Genomic DNA, 12,927 nt, shown 5'->3' on the forward strand with positions numbered 1-12,927 from the left:
ACAGTATAACTGGACTGGTTGGCTATATTTTAGAAACACAATGTCTTTAAACCCATCTGATGTCCATAAGTATTAAGATGTTTGCAAAGTATTCCAACCAACATCCAAACCAAAGAGTGAAAAGGTCGCCCAGAGAAACCAGTTAGTAAAACCTACAAGAAAAACCTAGCCAAGCTAGAGTTTTCACTGTGTGATACCTTAAACTTCCTGTAATAGAGGGCTATGGAATATATGCAAATGACCTCTTAAGGGCATCAAGTGTTTCATCTATATGGCTTCTGAATGTCCATGACTTTTTCTTTTCTTTTTAATTCTTTATGGATTCATTCAGGCCAATAAAGCCAATCCCACTAGCTGTGGATATGTGAAGGTTATATGAAGAATGAAACATGCACAGTTAGTGGGGCTTGACTTTATTGACCTGACAGTATCCATAAAGCGTCACGAGGTTTAAGATATTACCCACTGAAAACTCTAGACTGGGTGTGTTTTTCCTGTAGTGTTTACTAATTTTGTTAGTCTGCATGACCTTTTTACTCTTTGGTTTAGATAGTACATGTACATTCTAAAAGTACTGTTTTTAATTTGGAGTGGTTATTACAGCCATCTGTATCTGATTTGCCCTTAGATCATTTTATTCTATTGGTCAGACCAATTTAAGTAGAAGAGCTGAATAACTTCTTTTCAATACACATTTTACATTGTAGTCCACTCTATAATGACCTTACCTGATGGGTTGTATAACACCTTTGTAACTGTAATAGGCCCTGAACTGATCTGACTAATTATTATGAAAATATTGGTTTCATCTTATTTAAGACCATGGTTGGCATAATTGCTAAGGTCTTCACCTCCCATACATAAAAAATGGGTTTGATTCCTGACCTTGCCTGTATGAAGTGTGCATGCTCTCTCTGTGTCTATGTGGGTTCCTCCAAAAATATTATACATAATTCCACCCCAAAATTTAATCCTGAAAGGTATTTGAAGAGAGTGTACCTAAACGTGAAAGGAGTCATGGACAGCTGTGTTGATTATCAAGGGGAAAACTTGTGTAAACCAACCATTTTAGGCATTAACCATGGTGCTTAATAGCCTCTTGTTAAGTGAACATTGACCACAGACTGCATGCCATGTGAGGACTTGCCACTCAGCAGGGTAAATAACTTGACTGTAGTTGTTTTGGTCACAACAGTCAATGTGACGCCCAGACCCCATGAGGAAAATGGTGAAAATAGTTTTGATGGGGCTGATGATCATGTAAGTTACACACATTTAGTAACTATGGCTCATTGACCTCATTTCTGATCTGAAACTGAATGAATGATATGATAGCAGACATTTAAAAAGAGGGTCTAAATACACAACTGTCCTAATGTTGCCCTCCAGCTTAATGTGATTCCCAAAACAGATTTATTTTTCCTTGAGTATTGTCTTGAAGTTTTCATCAGCTTGTCCTACCCCAACTGAGAACATCATTTAAGTTTAGTTTTACTTAAAACTATCATGTTTTAATTACAGTTATCTTTGATTGATTAGGATAAATATGATTTTGCAAATCTTTCTTGTTTATGTTTATGGTGTATTTTGATGTGTGCTGTTTATTAAATTTTAAATATCTGTTACAGATCCTGCACAGTGAGCAATCAGACAAAGCTGGCTTCTTACTCAGTTTTAAGAGTTTTGTATTTAGATCATCTTTGTAGTCATTTGCTACCTTATAATTCATTCAGTTTCAGATTGCTGCTTGTCTTTTATCAGAGTTGCTGGGAAGCCTGGTGTTATCCTAGCAAACTATGGTCATAAGGCAGAGAACCAAACCTGGATAGAATGCCAGTTCTTTACAGGATGGTCACATGCACAGAGACACACACACACACACACACACACACACACACACACACACACACACACATACACACACATACACACACACACACACACACATGCAGATTATTTAGAAAATTGCTAGTTCACCTACTGTCCAGTCTTTGTGATGTGGGAAAAAAGTGGACAGACACAGAGTTAACATGTAAACCTCTCAGAGAAGACACTCCAGCTGGGAGCTAAACCAAGGATTCAGACTCAGTAAAGCAGTAACTGCTGCATGACTATGCACTATACTTTCATAGCAGTTGTATCTAACACACTTGAAAAACATAGTTTTGCCCCAGCTTTTAATTTATGTTCATATTTGTGTGTATTATCAACAGAACTATTTATATTAACATTAGAAAAATATTACTGATTTTTTGTTACTGATCACTTGTCTTTGATGAATAAAGGCTTGTTGCATTGGAACACTACCTGGGTTTCATGATTTTTGGAAATTATTGTGACTGAGCTTATCAACGAAGTTTTAGGACCAGTAGTTTCTCTGTCTTTTATTTCTTTCTCAACACTCATGGTGGTGAGGTTGGAACTAGACAGACTCCTATGCTTGTTCAATTTTTAATATTAACAGAGCAGTACAGCAAATTTGTTTTGCAAGGGATCGGAGTAACCAACTGATTTCAGCTAGTATATAAATGAATAAAAGTCTACTTTTTTTTAAATTTTTTGCATACAACCATAATGTGAATGTTCAAAGAATATTTATTTTGTGCTTACTTTATTTCATATTTAGCTATTATACCATCGAGAAACAGATAATGTGACTGTCATCAGAGTAGGAACTTACTTTATTGAACCCCAAATATTCCATCTGCATGTTTCCTTGATTTCATTCCTTACTGATTGACTGAGGTCCACTTTATCTCATTCAGGATCACAGGGGAGCCAGAACCTATCGCAGTACTCAACAGGTATAAGGCAGAGAACCAATCCTAGATGGGATGCCAGTCCATCTTGATACTCTTAGACACACGTGCGTGCACGCACACACACACATACATACATACACACACACACACACACACACACACACACACACACACACACACACACACACACACACACACACACACACGTGAGCAGTATAGAGATTACCTGTTTACATATAAGCATGGCTTTGAATGTGGCAAAAAAATAGTGCACTGAAAAAAAGAACAAGGGCATGCAGACTCCTTACAAAAGACATGCCATATAGGATCTGAACTGTAAAACTAAACATTGTGAGGTAACACTCTACTGCCGTAGCTTTATTTTATTTTTACTTTGTTGTCCAAGACAATGTAGTGATCCAAAACAAACCCAATTCAGGCATACCCATGTACAAAAGCACAGTTTGTCAAAACAATATTTGCACTTTGGTGATACATATGAATTTTAACATATGAGATACTTGAAATGTCAATTTATAAACTGGCCATTAAAGATATCAAGATTCTGGGATCCATGTTTATTTATTTATATATCTATATATCTTTGTTTACTAGGGTAGTGCACTGACCAATACTGAACAATTTCAGGATCAAAATTCAAAACATTTTACAAACAAAAAGTATAGAAATGTGAGTAGTAACAGAGTAGTTCAGACTAATTACATAGAAAAAATGTGTCCGCACATTCTAGTGAACAAGCACAGTTCAATGTACAATCAAGCAGGGCTTAATGTATACATTAGTTTCTAAAGTGGGTCTCACACCCAGTAAGCAGACCTATAGACACTACTCCAAGTGTCTGTGCCACGTGTGACACAATTAATGACTTGTTTATGAAGTACATTGTTTCATCTTTAAGCAGGGCTTCCTCACAACTCAGTCCCATGTCACATGCATTGGCTATAGTTCTCCATGCTGTTTCTTTTCTTTCTCATAATCACCTCAGCGTTATCTTCTTCCTCAGTGCTTCATAGTGTTATCTGTTCCAGACAATAATGTTTTGTACTTGAACTGCTTTGTTCCAAATGTCATTATCTTACACCTCTTGGAATTAAACCTCATATGTCAAATTCCTTATTATTTCTGCAGTTCAGCCCATTTCTTACTTAAATCTTGTTTTGATTTTAATGTTTTCCATACTTTAGTACCATGTGCCATGTTGTGCCTATAGATTTACTGAACTTTGAAATCCCCTGGCTGACACCAGTTGTGTAAAATCTAAATTCGACTGTTCTTGACACCTTTCTCCATACTGTTGCACTTCTCAGAGTCACTAAAGCTGATGGTTTACTTCCAGCTACTACACTTTTAATTTTGTCTCAGTATAAAGTCAGTATTCATGTCATCAGTCTTAATGCTACCCATACAGCTTATGTTTTCCTCAGCTTTACACAAAGCACCAAACAAAGTCCATCCTTAAATCATAATATTCCACATAACGTTTCTGGCCTTTCACTGACTCTCTGTTTACCTAAGTGTAGTACTCTATGAGAACCATGTCCGGGGTCTAGTAAGATAAATTCTTGATTATTATTATATTGAAGTATGTGGTCTTTGAAAGAAAACACTCGCATCACTCTCTTTTGAAGTTTACTTTCTAGAAGCTTTATTGTCATATATGTTTTTGCTTCATCCTATGAGACACTTTTACAAATGGCTTAATGAGAAAGAAATATGAGTCTTTTGTTGTTCAGGTAATGCATATTTAGAAGTGCATTACACGTCACTGATGGTTGTTCATGTTACCATAGATCAAAAGTGTATTATTTTGAAGAACGATGAAATCCTCAAAATCTTTGTTCACTGACCGGCTTATATTTATTGTCAGGAGGATCAGACTCCACTGCACATTGCTTCCCGACTTGGTAAAACAGAGATTGTACAGTTACTTCTGCAGCACATGGCCCATCCTGATGCAGCAACAACCAACGGATACACTCCTCTACATATCTCAGCCAGGGAAGGGCAGCTAGATGTCGCTTCTATCCTGTTAGAGGCTGGTGCCTCACATTCTATAGCTACAAAGGTGAGACTTCATTTGTAATGGAACTGGCTATTGTAACTTAAGGAAAATGACATAGGTGTCATAAAAGTAATTCACAATAGTGTGTCTTACATATTTGGCTGAGTAATACACAATACGTAGACATGACGAAATGAGAAGCAGATTGGCAAAAAAGGTATTGCAAATTAATGTCTAACAAATGCTTCCTGCTATTGCATTGTAAAACCTCCAAGTACTCCTATTTTGTGCAGCTGTTCATTTACATTTAATGAAGGTCTCTGAAAAAATATATCCTATTTAGATTGAGTTATTTTAATATATCACATGTTTTTTAAGTAAAACAAGCTTGAAACCATGTACAATCAATATTAAAGACAAATCATATCATGCAAGAACACAAAGCAGGATTGAGCACGCCTTTCTTCTTGTCACCAAGACTCAGAAGAATCCAATACACACTGCTTCTCACACCATTAAATACTATTCAAACATTGAATAATTAATTAATTAATTAATTAATTAATTAATTAATTACCTATAAATTACATTTATATTAAAAACATTTGTATATTATTTTTAATTACAACACAACAAAAAAAAAAAAACATATTAACCTAAGAAATTAATTACTTACTAAAATGTATATATATATATATATATTATTATTATACAACTATATACATATGATAAAAAAGTTGGTCTATATAATGCATTATGGTCATTCCTCTATTAATATCCTCATGTTGTTCATATAAATTTTTTTTTAACGCTCAGTCTCTTACCAAACATATATTTTCACATGTAAAACAATTAAACAATAACCCACCCTTTAGTTTTGTTAGGTGTACAGGTGTTTATTAATTCTTTTCTCTACACTTAGTACAAGTTCTTCTTAGTTCAAGTTCTTTTTAACCTGATATAAATGAACACTGCCCACATCTCCCATTTTTTTTTTGTCACTTGATTTTTGCTGTGCTATTTTACTTATTAAAACAAATTTAAATTTTTCCTATAACTAAATTTCAAATTTTTCTTAAAAATGGAAATATTCTGTACCTGTCATAAACATAATCCCAATCTCATTTAATCCTCATTACATAATCCAAATCTCATTAATACCTTCGTGTAGTAAGGTATTCCCTTTGTTTATTTGTTTCATTACCTTTCCTGTTTCATCTTATTTATTTGTTTAATTATTATTACCTTCCTTTTTGAGTCAAGTTTTATGTTTAAACCTTCCTTCACCATATTAAATACCTGTGTCTCAAAAAATGGTATATCTTGCTGTAAAGGAGGGTTAAACAGACTCTTCTTTCTAAATTTTTTTTCAACTCATTCTCTTCTTTCTTAAACATGGATTTTTAACTTCTTTTTGCAAACTTTATAATATACAAAAATAAATTTTAATATTTGGTTTTTGGTTTTTAAAAGAAAAAAAGGAAAATAAATAAAAAAAAAAAAAAAAGTAACTGTGAGTTCTGTGAAGCTGTAAATCCTTTCCTTCAGTACTAATATTACAATTAATATTACAGTAACTTCTAGTAACTCATCATTCACTGTTCTTCCTATCCTCCTCCTATCCACTATCTATTCCTCCATATTTTTCCCACATTTTATATAAATTATCAATATCATATTGTTAATTATTATTATATTATTAATGGGATCTTTCCTTCTAAATTCTCATTTATCACCAGGACAGGACCATTCTAAAAAAAATTCTATCTATTCTATCTGTGTATTGTTATATAGTACAAGACAAGATAGAGGAATTTCTTGAATATCTGCATACATACCACTAACTTTCTACTAACTACATAAGAACATAAAAATGGACTAGGAACTGTTATGAGTCAAGGGTTTTAGGAAAGGGTGCTTCTCTCTCATATGTGCACTTTGAGAGAGATCACCCATTTTTTTGAGAAGAAGAATTATTAGGTCAGTGATGAGGGCATCATGATCAGTGAAGAATGAAATGATGTGTGTGTGTGGTGAAATGAAAAAAAAATTAAAAAAAATTTTTTTCCAGAGGATATCTAAACGATTTCTCACTCTTGACTAATTCAATAAATAATAATAAAGAGGTGTAAGAGATTTTTTTTAGGAAAGGTAAATAACAAATAAAGGGAACCTAGCATATTGTTTAACATGTAACAAATCATATCATGTTATTTTTTTTTAAATTAGATAAATACATTTTCTAAATAGTTATTTCTGTACATTTATCCCTGAGATTCAGAAGCATGCCTTCTGAAACTGAGCAATGACTACCTTGGAGATACAGAGAGGCACAATGTGGCTGAAAGTTAATTGTCAATTAACAAGTAGGAATCTCACAGTTCAAGTAGTAACTAATTAAGAAACCCTTTCACAGAAATGACAAGGCCAGAGGGGAGAGAGCTTTGCATGCAACATCAGAAAGGATTTATGCAGAAGCCAGTAGCGGGCATTTGGCATGCACATGACTACGGGATTGCTCTCACTCTATATCACGACGTTATGAGAATGATTGTAAGTTGCAAAAAAAGTGGTTCCCAGCAATGTGCATATGCATTTTTATTAATTAACAAGGGGGAATAAATGAGATTATAGGAACGACAGTAAAATGGAATGGTAAGCAGACGAACATACACACAGACACAGGGGAGGTAAGAATGGGAATTGGGGGTAAGGATATACTTATTTTATATGACAGGTGCTCTTTTTTTTAAAGAAGGGTAGATGGGGAAGTATGTAAGGGGAAGACAGGGAATGAAAAGATGGTGAAGGTGCAGGAGCAAGGGCAAAAAACAAACAGAAAACCAAAGACCAGCAAGGGAGGTGCTGACACAAAAGGGGTCATAAGATCATCGGAAGTTACTACGCTATTCGTCTTAGGGCTCTTACAAGCCTAGCCAAGTTCTACCCTTATTTCCATGATCAGCACCTATTGTCCTTGTCAAAGACGGACACAGGTGGAACCTATGGGATGAATTTACAGTTGCCCATTCAATCATCCAGATTGCATTTGAAGAGGGCCAATGAGATGCTACGTTTGACATGAAGTGGGAGTCTGTTCCAAATGTGTAGTAACCTCTGGGAGACAAATCTGTCCCTTCAGCAGGTCCTATTAATATCACATTACAGGTTAAAATGTCCTTCATGTTTCACTGTTGCAGTCATCACCTGGGTTATCCCTGCTGTAGTAGCCCTTGGCCGGCCCGAATACAAGAGTCAATGTTTTACTGTGTCAGCTGCTGTCACCTGTAGACTGACATCAGGTCATCAGTGCTATAAAGCAAGGCTGCTGATGCCATTACATCAGTTTTTCTTGCCGTGGAGCCCATAGAAGAAGCAGTTCACAAGTGTGCCGGTCGGTCGCTATCAGACTTCGGATCACAGCTGAAAACATCTAAAGCTAAGTACCCCGTTAGGGATCTCTTTTTCTTGCACTAACCAATGTCCGAAAAAGTTAACAATTGTCTTGCCTGTGGAAAGCAAATTCCACACCTAGACTTCCATTAATTACTGCATTAGTTGTTTAGGCCCAGACCACGACGTAGCCCGCGGTGCCCTCTTTAATGTGAGAACTATTCGTCGGAGTGCTCTTTTTGTTGATAGCTATTTTTATCCTTCATCTTCTCATATGGCATTATTTAGCCAAACATCAGCAGAACCTCCAAAAAACTGTAAGGATAAGGACAGAGACAGACCTTACAAGGCCAAGCCTTCAGACAACTCCTCTGCTAAACAGGTAGTTAGTATTCCGGAATTCGGTGAGGTGCTTTCGCAGCCCCTGATGCCCACTGCGATTGCCATGCAGGCCTCTACCGAGACCCTTTCAGAGTCTGGTATGCCGCAGAAATCTTCTTCGTCTTCAGAGCCTTTGGCTGTCTCTGCCTCGGTTGGGTCCAGAGCCGCTAGGCAGGTACTGGCTTCCAAGGATGTCTTTTACACTATCGATTCCAGTCAGAAACCGACGTCTTCACACCCGACTACTGATGACTTCTCTTAGGCCTAGAAGCCAGGCCACCCTTAGGAAATCTTCCTCTAGCCACCATCTTCCTCCTGCCCCTCCACCCCTCCACCCCAGGTCCAGATGCTTAAGATGGCAGAAGATCTTATTTCCCTTCTCAGGGGCAGTCAGGCCTCTTCTTCTAAAAGAAAAAGACTTCCTTCTCCAGAATTATTGACAGATCAGGATTCTGAGGTATCAGATTATTCAGACTTGGAAGAGGATCAGCAGCCTCTTACTGCTTTTGAGGATTGAGATGCATAGGAATCCATCCCTTCTGCCTCCCCACCAGAAGATATTTCCTTTGGTGAAACCCTTCATACCCTCAGGGAGCATTTCCAATGTGAATCTTAGGACTTCCCTCAATCCAAGAAAAGGTTAAAAGAATTTCTAGACCTTCCTCAGCACAGACCTCTTGCCATCCCCCCTGTTTTAGATGTGGTGGATGATGTTTTCCTTGAATCCAGTTAAGCCCCGGATGCCCTTCCTCCTGCTCCCAGTAAGCCTAACAGGTATTACAGGGTACCAGACACCCACAAATCCCTGTACAGAAATCCTGCTGCAGACCCGGAGGTCATTACACAGGGCCCCAAAGGAGCCAGGGCAAGTTCAGCAAAGAACCCTACTCCTGATAAAGAGGCCAGAGCTGTGGATAGATGAGGAAAAAAGGTATACACCTCTGCAACCTTAGCCATCAGAGCTCTCAACTGTCAGTTCCATATGTTAAAATATCAACAGCACACTTTGAAACTATTAAAGGAAATGATTTTTTCCTGACTGTGCCAATTCTAAGGAGCTAGCAGATTTATTGCACTCCTCTTGTCAAGTGACTAGGCATTCTTTACACTGCAGATATGATGCATTAGAAGCCTGTAGCAGGGCAGCAGTGTCTGGATCTGTCATTAGGAGACATGCATGGTTGAAGGAACAACCTCTACTTGATCATGTCAAGTCTAAATTAATTGATGCACTTTTGGACAAAGGCCGCTTGTTTGGGGAAAAAGCAGAAGAGGTGCTTAAGAAAATGGAAGACAAAGCAAAGTCTATGCAAACAGTAAAATATTTCTTTCACATTCAACCACCTAGATTCAGTAGGAACTTTCCCTTTAAGCAGTGGTCCTTTCCTGCCCTAGCAGACAGGGGCAAGCTAAGCCCCACAGGGGCAGGTCACCTAGGTCCCTACAGCAAGGACAACAGAGAACCAAACAGTGGACCACATCCATCTCTAAGGCAGGTAGTTCTGAGCTATCCCTCTATGGCAAAAACTCTCAAACCCCCCCCCCTGCCCTCCCTTCACCCGAAAGCTCAGAGGAAGGTTGTCCCTCTGCAAAGAAAATTGGCTGCCTGTAACCAAGGACCAATGGGTCATAAAGATCATTTTTCAGGGATACAAATTCAATTTCTACGAACTCCCAGTCCCCAAAGGGTACCCAGACTTACCTCCAAATCAGTGGGCAGAGGGATTAAAACAAGTCCAAACCTTCATATCCCAGGGGCAGTAGAACCTGTTCCCACAGATCAGTCAGGCTTCTATTCCAGGCTATCATTGTTCCCAGAAAGAAGGGCATTTGGTGCCCCATCCTGGATCTATCCATTCTGAACACCTGTCTGGTGGTCCCCAAATTCAAAATGCTAACCTTGCAGCAGCTGTTGCCTATGCTGACAAAAAATGCCTGGTTAGTGACCCTGGACCTAAAAGATGCATACCTCCATATCCCCATAAGGGAGTCCTGCCAAAAATTCCTGCATTTCAGAGCAGGCTCACAGCACTTTCAGTTCTCTGCTCTTCCCTTTGCCTTATCTACTGCTCCCAGGGTTTTCACCAAATGCCTGGCCCCGGCCATAGCATTCTGCAGACAGAAAAACTTTCAGATTTATCCCTATCTGGACGACTGCCTCATCCAAGCAGAGAGCAAAGAAAAGCTCCTGCAGGACTTACTCTTCGTAAAAACCCTTCTCACTTCCTTGGGATTCACCATCAACAAGAGGAAATCAAAGCAGACTTCCTCCAGGAGTATCATCTTCCTGGGAGCTCTGCTGGACAAAGCATCCCAAATGGCCTTCCTAACCCTAGAGAAGCAGAAATTCCTGTGTCTCTACTTTACTCAGCTGGCATCCCAAAGTCTACTCACAGCAAGGAAGTTCTTGCAAGCCTTGGGATACTTGGCTTCTTGCATTCTTCTGATTCCTCTGGCCAGATTGTACATGAGGAAACTTCAGTGGTACCTAAGGAACCTTTGGTGCCAGCATTCTCAACCTCTGGAGACCTCCCTCCCTCTGATCCCCTGTATAAGGGCAGACTTGCTCTGGTGGGCAGATGCATGTGCCAAAAACCAGGGTCTCCCCTTCATCCACCACCCAACAGACCAGACCCTCACCACCGATGCTTCAGAAGTCACCTGGAGCACCCACCTAGGGGGCAGGTGCACCCAGGGCCTTTGGGATGCCCAACACCTTCCCTTGCACATCAACCAGGAGGAACTGCTTGCAGTACAGAAGGCTCTGACATCCTTCCAGGCTCAGGCCAGGGGGTTCTCCTTGCCATAACAGATAACACCACAGTAATGTGGTACATCAACAAACAGGAAGGGACTCAATCTTACCCCCTGTGCAGACTAGCCATGAATCTCTGTCTGACAGCCTCATCCATGGGATTACACCTTATAGCCTAATACCTCCCAGGAATCAACAACACCCTGGCAGACCACTTAAGCAGACACATTGGGGACCCCCACGAATGGCAGCTCCACGGAAAAATCTTCTGCAGAGTCACTCAAGTGTGGGGAAACCCAGAGGTCGACTTATTTGCTTCACACCTTAACCATCAGCTAAAGAAATTTTGCATCAGGGAATTTCACCATCTAGCATGGAAGGTGGAGGCCTTAACCTTCCCTTGGAACTCCCTCTTTGTGTATGCTTTCCCCCCTCTTCCTCTTGTTCCCAAGGTACTCATCAAGATCAGGGTAGAGGGGCCCAAGGCCATCCTCATTGCTCCAGATTGGCTCAGGCAACATTGGTACCCCCTGCTGCATAGCCTCACATCTCATCTGCCCTGGAAGCTTCCACAGATCCCAAACCTCTTGACTCAAGCAAGGGGGGAAATGCTGCACCTAGTCTTGCAGACTCTCAAGCTGTCAGCATGGCTGATACTCCCAAGGTATGGGAAGGGCCGTTGCTAAGCAAACAGGTGCTGGACATTCTTACAGAGGCCAGAAAGCCAAGCACCAGAAGATCTTACGCAGGGAAATGGAAAATATTCTGCTCCTGGTGCCAGGCCAGAGGGGCCAGTTCATTCTTACCTGCTGTCCCTCTCATCCTGGAATATCTAGCTGAGTTTGTGATGGTGGTCTCTCTTTTTCGGTTAAGATTCATGCTTCAGACATTTCTGCTCAATTTAGCACAGACCAGCCATTGTTCTCTCATCCTTTGATTAAGCAATACTTCACAGGGGCTTCTAACATTAGGCCTCCCATAAGGTACACAACTGTACTGCCTTTAGTGCAAGTAACCTTTGTAACATTTGACTTGTGGATATGCAGCATTTCCAATAAAGCAAGGTCAGAGACTGCCTTAAATACAAGGCAGAGATCACCTCTGAATAATCTGTATGTAATAGAATAAAATGATCCAAATTGGACAGATGCTGAAGACATTGAATTTTCCTTGTGAGGTACCTTTGTGGTCTCTCCAATTGCTGCAGGTGCTTGGAAAGGTACATACCAAAAGGGGCATTGTACTCAGTTACTGGCCTGATGAGGGCATAACTGATAAAGTATGTATAGACATACAGACATTGTGAAAACAAGTGGTCATGGAGAGGATTAGATGACAAACAAGGATGGATAACAAAGAAGGGATGGAGTCAACACACAAGGAAGGAAAACACAATGAAGGGGAATAGGGTGGAGACCTCATTCCTGACACCACACTGCCTGTACCAGGTGCAGGAAGAGGACAGACTTCAGATGGTGTTGAAGGCAGTGTCAGGCATCAGTGACTCTAAGTCACTCAAGGACCCTCTCCATGCAGCCAGTTCATGCTTCAAGCCACCTGTGCACTAATCCCCCTACCATCTCTTCCATCTCCCGCCATATGCACACCAGAGA

At 39.7% G+C, this 12,927-nt stretch overlaps 1 protein-coding gene across 31 annotated transcripts in view; it reads left to right on the top strand.

Annotated features, from left to right (window-relative positions):
• The window catches only part of ANK2 (ankyrin 2), a 3,034,032-nt gene that overhangs the window by 2,005,427 nt on the left and 1,015,678 nt on the right, over window positions 1–12,927 (top strand). For all 31 annotated transcript variants that reach the window (XM_044061567.1, XM_044061562.1, XM_044061555.1 and 28 more), the window contains one exon: window positions 4,651–4,848. In XM_044061567.1, coding sequence (XP_043917502.1) covers window positions 4,651–4,848 — 198 coding nt within the window. The remainder of the gene's footprint in view (window positions 1–4,650; window positions 4,849–12,927) is intronic.

The sequence above is a fragment of the Protopterus annectens genome, chromosome 2.part0, assembly GCF_019279795.1.
Source record: "Protopterus annectens isolate FY-2018-M chromosome 2.part0, PAN1.0, whole genome shotgun sequence".
Lineage (NCBI taxonomy): Eukaryota > Metazoa > Chordata > Ceratodontiformes > Protopteridae > Protopterus > Protopterus annectens.